General features: G+C 51.6%; 2 protein-coding genes across 16 annotated transcripts in view; one reads left to right on the plus strand and one right to left on the minus strand.

Annotated features, from left to right (window-relative positions):
* Nucleotides 1–61: 61 nt before the first annotated feature.
* On the minus strand, nt 62–11,943 carry DNAAF8 (dynein axonemal assembly factor 8). 5 transcript variants are annotated; one of them, XM_060285459.1, is made up of 9 exons: nt 11,871–11,943; nt 9,592–9,733; nt 8,987–9,115; nt 6,093–6,599; nt 4,403–4,517; nt 2,849–2,990; nt 2,464–2,694; nt 1,893–2,012; nt 62–1,095 (listed from the first exon to the last, which is right to left on the minus strand). In XM_060285459.1, exons 2-9 carry the CDS (start codon nt 9,697–9,699, stop codon nt 813–815), a joined length of 1,635 nt encoding a protein of 544 aa, XP_060141442.1. In that variant the 5' UTR covers nt 9,700–9,733; nt 11,871–11,943; the 3' UTR covers nt 62–812. The 5 variants fall into 5 exon arrangements, with proteins under 5 accessions (XP_060141442.1, XP_060141441.1, XP_060141440.1 ...); XM_060285458.1 differs by lacking the exon at nt 11,871–11,943 and adding an exon at nt 11,227–11,384; XM_060285457.1 differs by lacking the exon at nt 11,871–11,943 and adding an exon at nt 10,905–11,384.
* Nucleotides 11,651–19,876, plus strand: part of ANKS3 (ankyrin repeat and sterile alpha motif domain containing 3) — a 30,093-nt gene continuing 21,867 nt past the window's right edge. For 6 of the 11 annotated variants that reach the window (XM_030883836.2, XM_030883837.2, XM_070043703.1 and 3 more), the window contains exons 1-4: nt 11,651–11,830; nt 16,819–17,029; nt 19,200–19,398; nt 19,593–19,714. In XM_030883836.2, the coding sequence (XP_030739696.1) occupies nt 16,833–17,029; nt 19,200–19,398; nt 19,593–19,714 (518 nt within the window). In that variant the 5' untranslated portion in view covers nt 11,651–11,830; nt 16,819–16,832. The other 5 variants (XM_060285449.2, XM_060285450.2, XM_060285451.2 and 2 more) reach the window with 5 other exon arrangements.

The following is a 19,876-nucleotide window of genomic DNA, read 5'->3' on the forward strand; positions in this document are numbered from 1 at the left end:
ATGGAAGGACTCTGAAAATCGGGGCCGGGGTTGGGAGGTCGGGGGGATACTTCTAGGAAAGTAGACGGCAGAGCCGCCTGCGGCCCACAGCTCTTGCTGGTTGTCCACGGAGACAGTTTCAGGTGTTAGAACATTCACATTCTATCTGTATTTAAAAGTCCATCCACCTTTACTTTGGAAGCACCCTAAAACATATACGTACTATGCCTTTGTGTCTTGGTTGAAGAAAAAAGAAGCAAATTTCAATCTGCCCCTCTGGATCAAAAAGTTCATTTGGTCCGTGTGTGTGTGGTGGTTTGTGAATTTAGGAACACAAAAGAGCAAACATCCAGGACTCAGAAAATGAAGCTAAATTTTTCAAGACCTTTTCAATCCTGAAATTCTCCAAAGGAGTTTTAAGTTTTGGAGTTAAAAAGAAATAATAATAATAGATGCACATTAAAGAGAAAAAAACGCAGAAATGGAAAAAGGTGAAAAAGCCTCGTGGTCTCACTATCAGAACAAAACCGTTGTCTTCACGGTGTTTCCTTCTGGTCCATTTTCAGAGGATTTGGGGCCATTTGATTTGTCATGCTATGCCTACAAGTTTGCACTGGCATCTTTGCTCTCAGTGCATGAAGATGTTCTGACTGAATTCTAGCAGAGGGCTGGCAGCAGATCCTCAGTTGGAGGGTCCCTGTGCTGCAAAGGCACATTCTGATGGAGACGGGAGAGTGAAGGGACCACCAGGGCCTCGGGTGTTGATGGAAAGTCAGATTATCCATTTATTCACCTCAGATTATTCACCTTTTCAGATCCGTTACTGGAGGCATCTACAATTGGCCCAGAGGAGGCACCAGGGCCTCCCTGGCTGTCCCTGGCCCAAGAGGGTCCCCCAGGGCCCTGGGACTTCCTCCTGGGGGTCTGGCCTGGGCACTCTGTCTCTCATCCCAGAGTGTTACATGTTGCTTCCCCCCGGGGCTGGATCCAGCCGTATCTCCAGGGGCCTGAGCCTTCTGGCTTCTGGGACCCTTGCCAGCTGGCAGCTTGGGCTGAGCCGATGCCTTCCGAAATGCCCGGAGCTGTTGGAGGAGCCGACTCTTCCCCGTGCAGTCCCTGTGACACAAGAGAAGCAGCCGCCATCAGCACCCAGTGCAGCTAACCTCCCAATACTTTGCCACCGAAACAGGACACAGAGGAAAACCGGAGTGCTTCCGGGGTGTGTGCCTGGTTCTCAAGACACTAAAAAGTCAGGATTGCGGCCTTCCAGCCCTCGCCGTGTCAGCATGTTAAAGGCTTCTGGGAGGAAACCTGTGGGACACTTCTCAACCCAAGTTTGTTTTCCCTCTTTAATCCTATAATGCCTAGCTACACGCCACATTGGGGAAAAGCTGTGTTAGACTCTGACGTTCCCAAAGGATAGGACCTTCAGGCTCTGTAATTCTAAAAACGATGGAGACTGCCAGAGCATATAATGCAAATTCACCCCACAACCACGGGGTGGCCTCCACATGTCAGAGACATGAACCTTCCCTGAATTTGACATTTCACTTAATTGACTCAAGCCTTTCATTTCTGGCTGACAGCCATCACTTTATTCCATCCCTTCACTTTCTCTTCACTTTTATTGCCATCACTAGTAGGGAGCAAATCAAGTTGGGGGGGGCAATTTTTCAGAAAGAAAACGTAATCCCTTCTCAAGACCAAGCTAAGCATCCTTGGGGATGTCTGGAGAACAGGCCAGGCCAGACATTGCTGGGCTACCCTGCCCGCCTCCCAGACCCGCCCACACCCTCCTGTGCTAGCCCTGTGGGTGCCAGACAGCTGAAAGCACCGATGTTAACATGCGGGCGGGGGCTTGCTGCTGAGGCCAAGGTGAGCATCTCAGGCGGTGGGAGTCCCCCTGTGGTTACCGTAGCCTGGCTGGGCCCTGCTGGTCTCGCTGAGCTGCTGTCTCCTCTTCCCCCTCCTCGCTGTCAGAGGAGCTGGAGCTGCAGCTGGAGTGGGAGCTGGAGCTGGAGCTGGAGCTGCAGCTGCGGGGAGAGGAAAGGTGGGTTCCTCTGGACATAACCAGCCCACTCCAGCCAGGCATGGTTCCCACCAGGGACTTGGAGCACCCGCGTCTCCCTGGTGACCCAGGGCAGGAGGATGGGCAGGCTGGCCAAAGCCCAGCCAGCCGAAACCAAAGGGCCACTGCAAGTGGTGGAGGAAGCAGCCAGGGCCAGGTACCCCAGCCTAGGCTAAGTCTGCTTAGGACTCCGCCAGGAAAAGATAACCCTTGGCCCCAGCTTCCTCCCAACCTGCGGGGAGAGCCTGCTGCTGGGACCCGGTGGGACTGTGGGCCAGGCTCAGTTCTTGGCCAAAAGCACTTCTCAAGTGAGCAGTGCCCCCAGGGCCCGCCTGTCCAAGTCCCCCTTCCTCCTGAGGCCAACATGGCAACCTGAAGGAGCAGGTTTGCGGCAGGGCTGTCACTGCTCCCTGTACCTTTCCGAGGGCCCATGGTCTGATGGCTTTGTCGGCCGCAGGTCAATGAAGACGGTGGGAGGCCCTGCTGGGCTCCTTAGCTGCGTGTCCATGGCCAGCGCCTGGAAGCCCAGCTCCCTGGAAGCGCATCTGGGGTGAGAGGAGCCGGGCGGCTGAGTCACTTCCCGGTGACCACTGTGTGCTCTGCCACTTATGTCCTGGGCAAGGCAACCTCTCTGAGCCTCAGTTTCCCTGTTTGTAAAGTGGGGGTAATGGTAGCACCTACCTGATCATATTCTTGAGATAAAAGAGAAATACACATCAAGTGCCCCACCCATAAATCAAGGCCCAATAAATGCTGAGAGAAGCCAATTCTAGAGAGGACAGGGGCCATGCGTGGTCCCACCTGCTTCCGGCCTCCTGCGGCTTGATGTCCTGGGGCATGTCAGAAGGCACCCTCCAGGCAGAGGAAAAGGTTCTGGACTGCATGGCACATAGGAGGGTGAGTTGTTCCATGAGCCTGTCCTGGGTGCTTGGCTTGGCATGGTCTGTGGGGAGGGGAGAGGCAGCTTAGTGGGGATGCAGCCCCCTTTGGCTCACAGCAGCCTGAGCCTCAGGACCCTTCGTGTGGACATGCCTGGGCTTGTGCTCGGAGAAGTGCTGGGGGCCAGCGGAGGCCCAGCCCACCCTCTGCCACTCACAGCTTTTGTGTCGCCCCCTCCAGCTCAGCAGGGCGAGGGGCGCTGTCTTCTTGAGCAGGGAGCTGTGTGTGAGCCCGGGAAGCAGGGGTGACGTCCTGTTAACAGTGTAGTCCACGTTCTCACTCCGGTCCCACTTGTCAGAGGGAACCATCAATAAAAGTTCTGCGTATTTGCTTTTCTTTTTTTTTTTAAGAAGCAATGGGATCATCCTCTATAGATTTTTTTTTTTTACTGAATATATTTTACATTTTTCTGTGTTGAGAGAAATGAATAGATAGATAGATAGATAGATAGATAGATAGATAGATTCCATTTGTTGAGCTGCAGAGAATTCTCTGGTTGACTGATTAGCTAGACTCCTACTGAATGTTGAATGTGGTTTGCTTCCAGTTTTTCACAAGTATGAACAATGTTGCAATGAACATCTGTGAGGGTGTGTTTAGGACAGCCTTTAGAAGTGGAGTGAATAGCTTAATCAAAGGCTTATGTGCCTTTAAATGGAGAACAGATTCTGCCACATTGCCCGCCAAAAGGGGGCACCAACTACAGCCCCCCAGCCCTGCCCCAACTTGTAGGAGAGTGAGTTTCTCCATATCCTGCTCTAAGGGGTTAAATTCCAAACAAAGCCCTTTTTAAAATAGCACCAGGGGCTCTTGGCCACAAAGGAGCCTTTGCTCTGGAACGGGAGGCCAGAACCCCTGCAGCACCTTTGCCTCAGACCTGCCTCCACTCACCTTTGTGGGCCAGAGTGGCCAGGAGGGGACAGGGAACTTTTTTACGAAACTGCCCAGAGTGAGGCCACAAGTGCAATGAAGGAATCATCCCTGGCTTTGTTTGGTAAACGTGGAGGCGGTGGAAACAGGATTCTGTTTAGAAGCGGGCTGAAGGGGTACCAAATGCAGGATTACTTTGCTCCCAGAAAGAAAGAGACGCAGGCCTGAGGAGGTGGGGGGGAAGAAAAGGCAGGGACCCTGTCTGAAGGGCTTCCTCTCGTATCCCCAAGGCTTGGTCCACCCCAGGAACATAGCAGGCAGTCACATATGTAATGGATGAATGAATGAGTGTCAGTGAGTGAATGGATGGGTGGATAAAGTCTTGCATCCTGGGTGTGCAGGACGGCGAGGGCTGAGCAGAGAGGCGCAGCAGATGTGGCGAGCTGCTGGGCTGACTGTGCCCAGCCCATTGCTCTATTTTATTGGGAGGCCCTGGAAGGAGCCACTTGTGGGTATGCACTTGGGCCCCGGCGTTCAAGGTCAGACCTTGGCCCTGGAGGCGGTCTGCTGCCCACCACGCGGCTCCAGAAGCGCCATCTCCCAGTTCTTCTCGCCCTGTCAGACTCTGAAGGACTTGATCCAAATCCCACTCTTCAAGTTGCTGAAATAAGTAAAGTGGTGATTATGAGGCTGCTGTGGGGTCCCAGGGACAGGAGCGCCAGATTTCACAGCTGCCGTGACCCACACAGGCAGTTCTGGGATGTCTTGGGCAGAAACCAGGGCTGAGATGAGGCAGCTCGCTCACCCACCCCGTGTGGGTTGCAGAATGAACTTCCTCCGTGAAGGCTGGTGAGGCCACCTACCTTCCTACGCAACAGTTTTATTTCTGGCACAAAGACGTTGTCTGACTTGGAGGAAACTCAGTGTCGTATTAAAACTTTTTAGGTTCATGCAGGTTTAGAATGTTGGGAGGTTAAAACGTTTTGCTCTTTTAAGAAACAGATTGTTCCAGGCAGGTGCTAGGACTGGAGGGCTTGGAAGAGGGGTGTGGAGGCGGTGGTGTGATGAGGGGGGAGGACGTTAATCAGGAATTATTGTGTCTTGTGTATGGCCTTGCAGCTCCTTGTAGCCCCATAGGGGAATGAAGATAAAGGGGTTCAAGGAAAGAATGGAATTGATAGGATAGAATTGGTGAAAGTGACCTCCATGTTCACCTTGATGCCAGTTTTCTCTAAGTTGTTAAGAAAATTTGTCAAATAAGGCAAAAAAGAGTTTTGTGATGTTTTAGTGTCATGCGGGAGCATCTTCTAAGGAGCCCATCTTTCTAGGGGAGGGCTGGTGTGCACAGTTGACCAGGGCTCACCTGTTTGACAACTTCGTAAAACTGAGAAGTGTGACGGTTTTCTTTTCCGTCCATTGGAGCAGCTAACCCCAAAGGTACCAGTTCTGTTGCCCTGTAAGTGCTGACCTATTGTACTTAATGTAGCAATTTAATCTCTGCGTTCCCTCCCCCCTCCCCACCCCACCATGTACAAAATCCCAGTTTCTCATAATTTCTTTGAACCGGCTTTGTCATCCTGCTGGTTCCCTTGTTAATGAGCTAAATACAGGGGCTCACCATTTGTATGAGAACAAAGGCCTGATGTGAGATTACACGTTGTCAAATCTGTTACCTATCTCATATATCTTCATGATCATGCTTGGGATTAGTATTTTTTTCTCTTTGTTTAAAGAAGGCTGGCGTCTCCTTGCTCTTCCTTGTTCACTTTAACTCTGAGGATGGTCTGTCAGATAGGTAGGACTGCCTGCCTGATGATGGGCCTGGTGCCATGGGCCTAAGGTTGTTGCTATAGACTGAATCTCTTTGTCCCTCCAAATTCATGTGTTGAAATCCTAACCCCAATGTGATGGTATTTGGAGGTGATTAGGTCATGAAGGTGGAACTCTCATGAATGGGATTAGTGCCCTTAAAAAGGAGACCCCAGAGAGCTCCCTCACCCCTTACAAATGAACCAGGAAGCATGCTCTCACCAGACACCAAATGTGATGGAGCCTTGACCTTGGACTTCCAGCCTCCAGACTGTGAAAAATGAATTTCTGTTGTTTAAGACCCCCAGTCTATGGGATTTTTGTTACTGCGGCCCAAAGAGACTAACACAGGCATAGTGGGCCAGCCCTCGAGTTGGCCTGGGGAGGACCATCGCCCTGGGGAAGGCTGGGCTAGGGGGACGCCTACCTGGAGGGAGAGCAAGGGCGGTCCCCGCTGGGGCCCCTCTGGCAGCGTTTCCGCAGCATCACAGGGCATCTCCTTCACTCCACTCAGGTCTTGGCAGGCTGGGTCCTGGGCATCCCAGGTGACTTTGTGAAGTATGTCTTTCTCGATCATCTTCCTTCTCTCCCTCCGGAGGGCTCTGCGGTTTGCAGAGTCTGAGCCCTCCTGGGCCCATGAGGCAGCGCCTGGGGGCTCTGTCTGCAGGCCTGCTTCCTGAGAGGAGAGAGTGGCCTCTCCCTGTGGCCCCTGGCAAGGACTCTGTGATGTACTGGTGTTGAAGGCTGTGTCCCCATCGTCATCCTGCCACGTGGGGGTCTCCACAGGTATCCTGAGAAGAGAGCTGCTCTCATCACCGCTCTGCAAAGGCCTGCCAGGGGCCCTTCCTTCCAGAGAGACTGACTCCTGGGCCTGGGGCCCAGCGTTCCACTCTCCCCTGGGTTCCCCGGCAGATTCCACAGGCACTACAGCTGGCTACAGGGGAGACAAGCGTCCTCGGTTAGCAGCCTCAAAACATACCTCGGGGAGTTTTTGTGTGCGGTAAGATGTGTATAGAACATAAAATCTGCCATGTGAACCATTTTTTGTTTTTTTTTTGTTTTTTTGTTTGTTTGTTTTGCGGTACGCGGGCCTCTCACTGTCGTGGCCTCTCCCGTTGCGGAGCACAGGCCCTGGACGCGCAGGCTCAGCGGCCATGGCTCACGCTCCGCGGCATGTGGGATCCTCCCGGACCGGGGCACGAACCCGTGTCCCCTGCATCGGTAGGCGGACTCTCAACCACTGCGCCACCACGGAAGCCCCATGTGAACCATTTTTAAATGTACAGTTCAGTGGCATTGAGTATATTCATAATGTGGTGCAGCCATCACCACTGTCTACTTACAAAGCTTTTTCATCACCCTGAACAGAAACTTTGTACCTCCCCTCCCCCAGCCCCTGGTAAATGCTCATTTACTTCTTGTCTCTATGGGTTTGCCTGTTCAAGATATTTCATAGGCGTGGAATCACACAATATTTGTCTCTTGTGTCCTTCCATTTAGCTTAGTGTTTCCAAGGTTCACCCATGTTGCGGCATGTGTTAGAACTGCATTCCTTTTCATGGATGAATAATATTCTGTTGTATGGATGGTCCTCATTGTGTTTAACCATTCTGTCTGTTGATGGATACTCAGGTTGTTCCCCCCTTTTGGCCATTGCGAACAGGCACACAGCAGTTAGAGGTGGACAAGATGAGACCCAGGCCCTTTGTCTCCAGAGTGAGTCCACGGCCTCAACCCCTGTGAGTTGGTACAGACTTTCCCATCCCAGGTTAAAAAATAATTGTCCAGAAGAGTTGCCGAGGTAATTGTAGAAATGAAGAAAACACAAAATAAAGTGACATGGACATGGTTCCAATTGAACTAATCTGGGGACTTGGCAGCCCTGGCAATTCTCCTGTTTGAGGTTATTTCAGATATATTTCTAGGCATGGCTGAGGGTGTGGGTGATTTCTGTCATGGTGCTGGGAGGGGACACGCCCTGGCTCTGTAAGATGACCCTGTGTCAGTGCTTGCACTCAGAACTGCAGAGTCTTGGCATGTACCCACTCCGTCCAAATACCAAACTCCAGCATAGCTTCTGGTAGCGTAAGCCTGTGCCCCTAGGATTACCCCAGCGCCCCATTAAAATGCCTGCCTGAGAAAGCTCCATGCTGCCAGGAGAATTTATTATTTGTTCTAGCCAACACCTGATGATAGGCCCCTGACCTCCCTTTCTTAGAGCACTTACTAAAAAGGTCTTATAATTGTGAATATGTGTCTCTTACAACCCAGAAGCATCTGTCACTGACCTGAGAGCCTTCCCTTGAAATATACTCATCAGGAAGGACAGGGCCTCTGCCTCCCTTCTCTGTGGGAGGATAGGCTCCTGCCTCCCACACCTGCCAGGCAGCAGACACACCTGGCCTAATTGCAGCTTCACTGACCGGCTCTTTGTGACTTTTCACTTTTCTGACTCCACTGAGCCCTCCTCACCCCCTCCCTCAGTCTTCCTTTGAAACACCCGTCACCTCTGCACAAATCAGACGGAGCTCAGCTCTTTCCCCTGCTGTCAGTAGTTACCGAATAAAATCTCCTTCCACTGCTTTAACTAAGCATCAAGCCATTAACTTTAGATTTAAGAGTTCTTGGTCTTACCTGGGACCCTGGGAAATGGGGAGACAAGAGGATGGAAAATTCCCTCTGACGTTTGGCAATGACCGCAACTACAATACTTAATTCTGAGCGTTCTGTGGCATTTGCTAATTGTTTTCTGTATTCATCTTACCTTCCCAGCGAGGGGCACCTCTTACCTCTGAATCCCCACTGTTGCCCTTATTCAATCAACAAATGTTTAGGGAGGGCAGGATTTTGTGAGAAGCCAGATAGTGCTGAAGCCAGCTGGGTTAAAGGAGGCATTTATGACAACAAATTGTGACAATGGTCAGAGAGCTCAGGTGGAAATAGGACAGCTGGGAGGTGTGTGTGTGCATGTGTGCACACGTGCATGTGTGTGTGTGTGTGTGTGTGTTGAGGGGTCAAAGGGAAGAGCAGGGAGCAAAATCAGATAGAAAATCTCATCCCCACCCCCAGCTCTAAGTGTTCTGGGCTCCTGGGAGCATGATGTGCACAAGGCCATTAGATATTTGGTGTCTGAACTCCTTGGGTTATACCTGGAGAAAGGCTTGGGTGTGCAGAGATGCTATACCAGGGGCTTTAACCTCTTTAGACCCACATTGCTGTTAGAGTCCAGCGAGGGCCATGGACACCCAGACACACACCCACACCCTATTGTGCTTAAAGGGTCCTGGCTTCATGGATCCCTGGATCCTGCATTCCACAGACCTCAGGAGGAGACCCAGAGGAAGTGACCCAGGCCCCGTCAGGGTCTTCGGCCAGTTCTTCTGACAAGTCTGGAATCAGGGCGGTTTGATTTCGCTGGAAGATGAACAGCTCCTCTTCCTCGCAGTTTGACTGTGGACAAATGAGAGTTCTCTGGATTATATGGCAGCAGGCAGGGCCAGGTGCACCTCAGCTTCCACCCACCCTCCCTGCCCTGCTGCTCTCCAGCTGTCTGGGCAGACCAGTTCTCTTCCGAAGGGACTCGCCATGGCTGGTTCCTGCCGCTGACTTGGAAATGGGCTTGGCAGCACCACCTGGTGAAGGTGAGATCCAGGGCTCCCAGTTCTGCACGTACCTGCCACCCCTAAGACTTTGCGTACAGCAGCTGCTCACTTAGTGCCTGGCACTAAATGAACAGAGCAGTGAGGTCACAGCTGAAGGAGCAGAGTCTGGGCCTCCCCGTACCCTGCAACAGGGAACCTTGGTGCTTCACTTACATGACATTGAGCTGATAAGCTCCAAAGCGGTCCTTGGTCGGCATCATGTTTGTCACGGGAAGAAAGGGCATTGGGGGCCTAGGAAGATGTAGGAAGAAGGTGCTTGCTTACCGAGGAGGAATCTGAGTCCAGAGATGGGAGCTGCTCCTTGACGGCCTTAAGGATGGCGTCCCAGGGATTGGGCAGTAAGGGCCCCACATCTTTGTCATGGGATGCCATGGGATGCTTCTCGGTGTGCCCTCATCCAAGGAACCTTGCGGAGGACATGGAGTGAGGTGAGAGGGTCCAGGAGCAAAGGGTCAAGAGCTCAGGGGGCTGCCTTTTCAAAGCATATACCATCCCTTGCCTTGGGGGATGAAAACAGATTGGGAGACCACCCACCCCTTCTTCCTTCTAGTCTGCAGGTTCCTGTTACTGAGGGCCAGGCACTGTGCCCTGCATTGTGTGTGTGTGTGTGTGTGGGTGCAAGTGTGTATGTGTGTGTAGTGCAGTATGGAGCCTGCAGATGTATGTACATAGTGATATTTTATGATAATATATAGATATATGTATTGATATATAATGATATATGTACTTGATGTGTAGGTATATGGATGATATACAGAATGATACATGTATATGACATACAGATATTTGTAAACTATGTATATCCCATACAACAGACACTATTATTATCTACATTTTATAGGCTGAGATTATATCATTAGTAAAGACAAAGACAGAATTTGTATCAAAGTCAGAGGGGATTTCAAGCCCCACTACTCTTTACTGCCCCCTTACAAAGGAACAGACTAGAGACATTTTGGAGTCCCGCGGACACTTTTTTTGGAGTTGACACTCAAATTAACCCCTTATACCCAGGCACTTAGGCAACACGTCCCAGAGTCTAACAGAAGGCCCAGTCCCTCAGGGGTCAAGGGGGCTTAGAAATGTGGGGTGATGGTACTTCAGAGCCAGTGTCTGGAGAGTACTTGCAGCCTGAGAGCCCTCTGTAACCATAAAATGGGAAAAGAACACTCCTGCCCCAGCCCTGGTTCCCATCAGGAAAGCAGCAGGTGAGTGGGGGCTTCTTACTTCTTCTGTGCTCACAGGAGTGGGGCAGGAGCTTGGTGCACCTGACCTGGGAACAGCAGAGTGGGGACATATCTGGTATATACGTCACGGGATGTTCTCCGGCTGCAGGTCAGGTCAGAGGGCAACAGAATCACCCAGGTGAAGGGGACTACCAGAGACTCTTAAGTTCTCCAGGAGGACAAGGCAATAGGGGAGGAAAAGGCATTACAGGCTGCGGGAAGAGCACGTAAGAGCTCAGAGTGAAAAGTGCCCAACATGTGTGGGAAGAAGTTTTCAGTTGCTGGAATATACGGTGCAAACGGACAAGACCGTGAAGGGTCCTGAACGCCAAGTTGAGGAGCTTGGCTCACCCAGCAGACGAGGTTTACGCTAAACGCTGCACGAAACAGCAGCTCCCTCCGAATCCTGACTGCCTCCACGTCCGTTTCTTGGCTGCAGCCCGTTAGCCCCGCCCAAAGCTCCGACCCCCACCCCTTCCTGCCGCCGGTCAGCCGGTTGTTATGACAACTAGACGCCAAAGTCCTCCTGGGTCAGGCTTTTAAATTCTAAAGGTCGGAAACAGGAAACCCATCGTGCGTCCTCCCACCGATCCCCAACTCGTTTCCCTAGCCCCCACCCCGTCCAACTCCCAACATTTATCTCCGCAGCTGCGGCAAGCCCGAGGCCGTTCACCTCGGCCTCAGCCTCCCCGCCTGGCGCGGTCCAGACAGGGATATAAACAGGCTCCAGCGCGTCCCTCCGGTCCTGTTCTCCCCTTTGGGCCGCGGCGTAATTACTGAGGCTGTCGCTGCCTTCGGAATCCCCGCTCAGCAGTGTATTATACTACGGCACTGCCAACTCCTTCCCACCCCCCGCTCTTCTTTCGGGACTTGGAGCGTCCTGTCTCTCCTGAAACTCGATTGGTTTCCCTGGCCAGCGGAGGGGCGCGGTAGGGCGAAATCCCCCTGCTCATTGGATGCCGCCGACGTCACACAGCGAGCTGGGCGGGCTGACCGGGAGGTCCGGGTGCGGGACGGACGAATTCCACAGCGCCCGGGGGACCCGCGAGCGTCCCGGCGTGCTCCGCGCCTCTCGCAACCACTTCCGGGGCGGGAGCGGGGCCGCTGGGTCCGCGCGCTGTGGCGGCGGCCGGCGTGGAGGGACCCCGGACGGGCGCAGCTGAGGGAGTGCGGCGGAAAGTGGGCAGGGGTAGACGGCTGCGGCGGCGGCGGCGGCTGCGGCGGCGGCAGCGGCAGCGGCAGCCCCAGGGCTGCCCGCGGCCCGAGGTCCAGCGCAGGTAGGCTCCGCGGCGGCCCTGCCCCGCCTGGTGTCCTCACCTGCTGCGCACTCTCGGGGCGTCAGAGCAGTGCCGCTGGCTCGCCGCTTGAGTTTATGACTCCGAGCATCCGCTTTGCCGCTGGGGAGCGGGGACGATAAAGCCACGTGCGGTGTAGGGTTACTGGGAGGAGGTGTCAGTGCTTGGGTAGTTCCCTAGGTTACCCTCCCAAGGGCCTGAGAATGAGGTTGGGATACCCGGGACCAGCGGAAGGCCCACGACCCGGTGCGGGACGCGGTGCCCTCCGGCTTTCACAGACCTCCTCCCTGTGGACGCCACGGTCAGCAGCAACGTCATTTTTTTGTTGTTAATTTTTTTGTTTGTTTTTTGTTTTGCTTTAAAAGTAACGAATACTTAGCATTTTACAGAATGGACAGAACACAAAGGTAAAAGGAAAATCAAAGGGTTGCGTTCCTAGTGCTACTTCCTGGAAATAAATCCTGGAAGCGATATGCAGAAGATTTTCTACAAGTATACGTGATGTATGTGTGAATACAATTTTGTTCGTAAGGAGTACCCCATCATCGTAGAGCATCTGGCATGCGGCAGGGTGATAAAGGAAGTAATAGTATTGGGTTGGCCAAAACGTTCTTTCGGGTTTTAAGTAAAAGTAAAAGACACATTTTTCATTTTCACCAAGAACTTTATTGAACAACGTAGTCAGTGTTTCGTTCTACTACTTTCTGCCATTTTTCAGGTAGCTTCATTATTCCATCTTCCCAAAACTTTTAATCTTTTGAGCAAAGAACTGTTCCAGATGCCTTTTAGTCTTACAGGGAATTGAAATTTTTTTCCCAGTGTGAGAATTTTGTAAAGACTGAAATAAATAGAGATCTGAAGATGCGATGTCTGGTGAATATGGTGGATGAATCAGAACTTCCTAGCCAAGCTGTAACAGTTTTTGCCTGGTCATCAAAGAAACACATGGTCATGTGGTATCCTGATAGAAGATTATGCGTTTTCTGTTGACTGATTCTAGACGCTTTTCATAGAGTGCTGCTTTTAGTTGGTCTAATTGGGAGCAGAGCTTGTAGGAATTAATCGTTTGGTTTTCCAGAAGGAGCTCAAATAGAGGACTCCCTTCCAATCCCACCATATACACAACATCACCTTCTTTGGATGAATATCGGCCTTTGGTGTGGTTGGTGGTGGTTCATTTCGCTTGCCCCACGATCTCTTCCATTCCACATTATTGTACAGTGTCCAGTTTTCATCGCCTGTCACAATTTGTTTTATTTTATTTTTTTTATTTTGTAAAAATGTTTATTTATTTTTGGCTGCATCAGGTCTTAGTTGCGGCGTGTGGGATCTTTCACTGTGGCACGTGGGCTCTGTAGTTGCATCATGTGGGCTCTTCAGTTGTGGTGCACGGGCTTCGTTGCCCTGTGCGGCATGTGGGATCTTAGTTCCCCGATCAGGGATGGAACCTGCATCTCCTGCATTGGAAGGTAGATTCTCAACCACTGGACCACCAGGGAAGTCCCCACAATTTGTTTTAAAAATGGAACGTTTTAGTTATGTTTAAGTAAGAATCACGTGTGGAAATACAGTCAAGAAGGTTTTATTCGCTTAACTTACGTGGAACATCAAAGCAATTAACATAACCAAGCTGGTGCAAATGATTTTCAGTGCTTGATTTGGATATTTTGAGTATGTCGGCTGTCTCCCACGTGGTATAATGTTGATGATTCTCAGTTAATGTCTCGATTTGATCACCATCAACTTCAACTGGTCTACCTGACCTTGGAGCATCATCCAGTGAGAAATCTCCAGCACGGAACTTCTCAAACCATTTTGACATGTTCGATCAGTCACAGCACCTTTTCCATACACTGCAACGTTTCAGTTGTGTTTTTACCTTTCTTGAAATAATAAAGCATGCTGAAAATGTTGCTTTTTTGTCTTCCATCTTCATTGTTAAAATGGCTACACAAAAATTCACCTATTTTGATAAGTTTTGTGTTTTTTTTTTTTTGCGGTACGCGGGCCTCTCACCGCTGTGGCCTCTTTCATTGCGGAGCACAGGCTCTGGACGCGCAGGCTCAGCGGCCATGGCTCACGGGCCCAGCCGCTCCGTGGCATGTGGGATCCTCCCGCACCAGGGCACGAACCCGTGTCCCCTGCATCGGCAGGCGGGCTCTCAACCACTGCACCACCAGGGAAGCCTGATAAAGTTTTTTTTAAATGCACGCTGATACGGCAGCTGTCACAATACAGTCTAACAAAATTGTTTCAAATGAAGTTAAAGACAACTAAGTGCTACTAGAGCCATCTTATGGAAAAAAACCAAACGAACATTTTGGCCAACCCAATAGCTTTATGGTCTCTTGGCATCCGAGTTCTCCCTCCATGGGCTTCTGGAGTGGGGGTCTGATTCTGATTGCCGCTCAGCGTTCTGGAAGGTGTCAGACAGGTGAGCCTCCAATAAAAGGAGAGAGAACATGGGTCCCACCCTGGAAGAGGCATTTGGAGTAGAAGAAACACACCCAAAGAAGGCTTGAGGGGTGTATTGAAAGGAGTGCTGAACTGACAGTCAGCTTATTTGAATTCTTATCCAGGCTCTGTGGCCTGGACTGTTCAGCTTGGGGGTTCCCACCTGAAAATTGAGAGAGCTGATTGTTCTCAGGCTCTGCCAGTGTGGACAGGTGGTTCCAGGAAGCAGGGCTTTGCCCTGAACTTTGTTACACTTACTCTGGCCAGGGGCCGACAGATTCTTTGTCCCCCAGATTGGTGGCTTGTTTGTTGTTTGGCCATCTTGGCTGTATCTCATGCTTGGAAGCATTTGTTAGTAGAGGTGGTTGTGCTAATGGCATCTGTGAACCGCTGTGGTACCTTTAGGCCATCTGAACATGAAGTGGTTTTCTTTGTTTTCTCCTTCTCTTGCTTTTTTACACCTTGGTCTTTGTTCTTTCCCCCCAGAGTAGAACAGGAGACAATTGTCACTCCAGAACTAAGGGTTCTGCTAGGAAGCTGATGACTTGGGCTTGATGGGTTAGGATTCCTAGAATGAAGGGCTCTTCATCCTGCTGTTGTCCCATCTTGGGGAAAGTGTCACCCAACAAATTAACCAGTCTATCCCATTCCCCCTAGTCTCTCCCACATTCAAGGGATGCATAGGTAGATTCCTAGTCAGTTAGCACTGGTCACATCCTGGTTTCTGTGTTGGGGCTTTCTTTCCGTTTGTTTCAAAATTTGTTTTTAAAATTTATATACAGTAAATTTACTCATTTTGGTGTTCAGGTTTATGAGTTTTGATAAATGTATAGAGTCATATGTCCATCAATCAAGATACAGAACAGGGGCTTCCCTGGTGGCGCAGTGGTTGAGAGTCCGCCTGCCGATGCAGGGGACACGGGTTCGTGCCCCGGTCCGGGAAGATCCCACGTGCCGCGGAGCGGCTGGGCCCATGGGCCATGGCCGCTGGGCCTGCGCGTCCAGAGCCTGTGCTCCACAACAGGAGAGGCCACGACAGTGAGAGGCCCACGTACTGCAAAAAAAAAAAAAAACCCAAAAAACAGAACAAGTCTGTCGTCCCCAAATTCCCTCTTGCAGTCCCTTTGTGGGACCCCCACTCCTAACCCTTATTACCACTGATCTATCCTCCTTTAGTTTTATCCTTTTTTTATTAAAAAAATTTTTTTTAACTCATGCACTTGTATTGTTTATTTATTTACTTATTTTGACCACGCCTCATGGCATGTGGGATCTTAGTTCCCCTACCAGGGATCGAACCCGCGCCCCCTGCATTGGAAGCATGGAGTCCTAACCACTGGACCGCCAGGGAAGTCCCCCCTTTAGTTTTATCTTTTCTAGAAAGTCCTGTAAATGGAATCATACAGTAGGCAGCGTTTTGAGTCTGGCTCACACTTGGCATAATGCGTTTGAGATTCGTTCATGTGTTGTGTGTATCACCTGTTTATTTCTTCTGCTTATGGCTGAGTAGTGTTCCACTGTGTGGACGTGCCACTGTTTGTCCATTATGCCATGTGTTTTTAACCGCAGTCCTTGGAAATATCATGTCCCCATTAAACAGTAAGGAACTAGGGGTTGGAGATGCTAAGTAGCAGAGCTAAATTTTGATCTAATTCCAAGTCCAGGGCTCTTTATTTTTTTTAATTTTATGTATTTATTTTTGGCTGCGTTGGGTCTTCCCCGCTGCATGCGGGCCCCTCCTAGCTGCGGTGAGCGGGGCCCACTCCCTGCTGCAGTGTACGGGTCTCCCACCGTGGCGGAGCCCCCCCTTCCTGCTGCGGAGCACGGGCTCCAGGCACATGGGCCTCAGCAGCTGTGGCACACAGGCCCAGCAGTTGTGCCCCACGGGCTCCAGAGCGCAGGTTCACGGGCTCAGTTGCTCCGCGGCATGCGGGATTCTCCCAGACCAGGGATCGAGCCTGTGTCCCCCACATTGGCAGGTGGACTCTCAACCACTGCGCCACCCGGGAAGCCCCAGAGTTCTTTTTCACCACATCTGAGAGTTGATTTGGTCCACTGACCTAATTACCATTTCTCTGCTTCCCATCCAAGAGGTTGTCAGGCTCCTTGAGTTCCCTTTCTAGAATGTGGGGCCTGGGGGTCATAAAGGAAAATATATGCCACAGTTTATGACACAATATGTGCTCCTCTTTTTCTGTCTAGTGACAGGCTCACCAGTACTAGCATGATGGAGCTGCCCGAACCATACAATTTTTTTTTCTTTTTGGCTGCACTGCAGGGCTTGTGGGATCTTAGATCTCTGACCAGGGATCGAACCCAGGCCCCCTGCATTGGGAGCGTGGAAACTTAACCACTGGACCACCAGGGAATTCCCGCATACGATATTTATTGAAAGGAAGTTGTCTGGTCAGTCCCCGGAGTTGGGTACATTGGGCAGCAGTCTGTCAGGGCAGTGACTTAGCCGCCTGCTGTGGGCAGGAGTGTGACCATGCCGTTTCACTCTGTGTCGCTACCAGGAAGGAAGGACCTAATGACCTCAGTGCCTCCCTCCATAGCGATGTCGGAGCTCAGCGATGAAGCCAGTGAGCCGGAGCTGCTGAACCGCAGCTTGTCCATGTGGCATGGGCTGGGTGCGCAGGTCAGCCGGGAGGAGCTAGCCGTCCCCTTGGATCTTCACACAGCTGCTTCCATTGGCCAGTATGAAGTGGTGAAGGAATGTGTGCAGCGGTAAGAGATCTTGGAAAATGTTCCTTCCTCTTGGATTTTTGAGCTCCATGGTTCAGCTCTCAGGTGGAGCCATCAGGGAGCTAGCGGGGGCCTTGCCCACAGCTGTAGACATTTAATCCTTGGGTGGATCAACTGCTGCTTCTCTTGGGCTGTTGTCAGGGATGATTTATGCTGGACGCCAATAAGGAAGGCAGTTTTGATTCTGAGGAAGAAAAAGGCAGCTTAAACTTTTTTCATAGGCTTAGAAATTGTTCATTTCAGGCTTACTTTAACCAGAGTAATTTTATGGTTTTCACTAATTGCAGAAATGCTCAAACAAAACAAAAATAAAGATTGAAAGCAATGCCCTATGGCCTTCTTTCCCCAGAAGCTTCATTTTAATCCCTCCTGCCGCCCTCTCCCCTTTAGCTTCTGCCATAGAGGAGGAGGTGGGGTTATCCCCACCTGGAGGATTGCACCTTACTCACTGCCCACATGCCGTTTTCACTGATCTTATGTGCATATTAGGTCCCCCTAAACAGCACTGCTTATTAGCGCCTTCTTGTTTGAAGTACGGTTTGATACTCAGTGTAATTTTTAGAAAGGGATCCATCTTCTCATCTCTTCCCACTTTGTCCGCCATACTTTGTGCTCACTGTTATCATCTCATTGATAACTTAGAGAAACAACCTATGTCCATACCTACCTGGGCCTTTTCCAGTTCCAGCTTGGGGAGTTACAGCAGAGCCTCGTGGAAGCCCCGTTTCTGGCTCCCAGGTCGTAGCCATCACTTATGAGCATCTGGCCAGTTGGTACTTCAGTACCGGGCAGGTGTGCAGGCAGCACATCCCCCGACAGGGTCACCACGACCCCACCTGTAGTTCTGCTCCTTTAACATTCACAGCCTTTAAGCCTTCGGGTGTGCTGTTAAAATGAACAGTCCAGAACAGCTCTAGGAAGTGTTTGTGTTCTGATTGGGGTTGTGACACCTGCTGAGATGGAGGCTGGTGCACAGTAAACACACTGGGGACCCGAGGGGGATTTGGAGGGGTCAGAAGGGAGGATTCGGCTGAAGGGGGTTGCCAGAGCCCCAGGGCCGCTCTGCTAAGGGGTGGTGGTGGGGGCGCCTCCCTGTCCATGTGGGACGGCGTGTGGTGAGAATGGGCTGGTCTCCAGGTGGCTCTCCCGGCTAGTGGCTACCCCTGCATTCCTGGGATCAGGACCTGGGAAATGGCTGCCTGGGTCCAAAGCCAGGGTCAGTAAAACGTGCTGGTGAATGGAAACTAATTGTCTGGTGTAGCTTAGTGTGTGTATCTAGGAGAGGCACGAACTGCGTGGGTTGACTGTCACTTGGTACCTCCACTGGAGGCAAGGATTGTGGAGGAGGAAAGACTGGGGCGTGAAACAGGCAGGATGCTCCTGGAAGTGGGTCTTACTTCCATCCCCCGACCCCAAACTCTGGGTTGGGAAGCCTGCATTGTTTTTCCTGTGGGAAACGCTTTTCCAGAATTGTAATGAAAATCAGTGAGAAAGACAGGATTCTTTGGTCACAGATTTTTCCAGGAATGTTTCTGTAGGGTGGGACGACAAAGGAGAAATTGTCCACTGTCTGAGTCCCCTCCTCTTTCCTCTCCCCTCAGTTCTGGACTAGCAGACTGGTCTGTTGGCGGGAGGTAGTCAAGGCTCCAGGTCAGCGTTTCTCGGCCTCGGCACTACTGACAACCTGGGCCAGCTCATTCTTTGTTGTGAGGGGCGTCCTGTGCACTGTAAGATGTTGAGCAGCATCCCTGGCCACTGGATGACAGTAGCTTTTCCCTCTCCAGTTGTGACAACCAAAAATGTCTCCAGACTTTGGCAACTGTCCCCTGGGGGCAAAATCTCCCGTGGTTGAGAACCATCTATGTAGCTGGTGGTAGCAAAAAAGAGAATTGCTGGCCTTAGGGTAGGAGGAGGGTGCAGATGAGAATGAAAAATCAGAGGAGGGAGGCAAACTTGAGGGAGTTTGCAAAGGCAGTTGTCCGGCAAGGGTAGTCACTCCCCCCGCTCCCCGCCAGTGATGTCCAGGGTGGCCTATGACTCTGCTTCCTGTCAGCACTTCCTGCTCTTTCTCTTGGCCTGGCCTGGCCACCGGCTTTGGTAAACCCCACCTATGAGATGGCTGGCGTGTCTAGCATGTCTTGCGTTTGTTTAGGAGAGAGTTAGATTTGAATAAGAAGAATGGTGGTGGCTGGACCCCGCTGATGTATGCCTCCTACATTGGACACGATACCATCGTGCACCTGCTGCTCGAGGCGGGGGTGAGTGTGAATGTGCCGACCCCGGAAGGGCAGACTCCGCTGATGCTGGCTTCCAGCTGTGGCAACGAGAGCATCGCCTATTTCCTCCTCCAGGTGAGCTACGAGGGCCTCAGGCCAGAAACCTGAGGGGCCCCCGGCCGCTCTGCAGAGACGTGAACCACTGCAGGCCCCTGTAGCGTGCGTGTGCTCGGGTAATCACTTCGATTCTTTCAGCGTGATGGCTTGGAGGGCGCCCACCCTGCGCAGAGGAGACGCGGCCTTAATGAGCATTCTGTGTTTTCTTGAAGCAAGGTGCTGAGCTAGAAATGAAGGACATTCAAGGCTGGACTGCCCTCTTCCATTGCACCAGTGCTGGGCACCAGCAGATGGTCAAGTTCCTTTTGGACAGTGGAGCGAACGCCAATGTGAGGTGATTACGAGGTCTTAAGTGGCCGCAGGAGGGAGGTGGTCATGTCTGACTCTGAGTAGGGCAACTGGCGAGGCAGCTAGAGGCTGGGGTGCAGGGAGCCCCTGCCTTGGTTTGACAGGCTCAAGACAAAGGGACGGAGGGGACAGTCCTGCCGAGGCGTGG

The sequence above is a fragment of the Globicephala melas genome, chromosome 15, assembly GCF_963455315.2.
Source record: "Globicephala melas chromosome 15, mGloMel1.2, whole genome shotgun sequence".
NCBI classification, from domain to species: Eukaryota; Metazoa; Chordata; class Mammalia; order Artiodactyla; family Delphinidae; genus Globicephala; species Globicephala melas.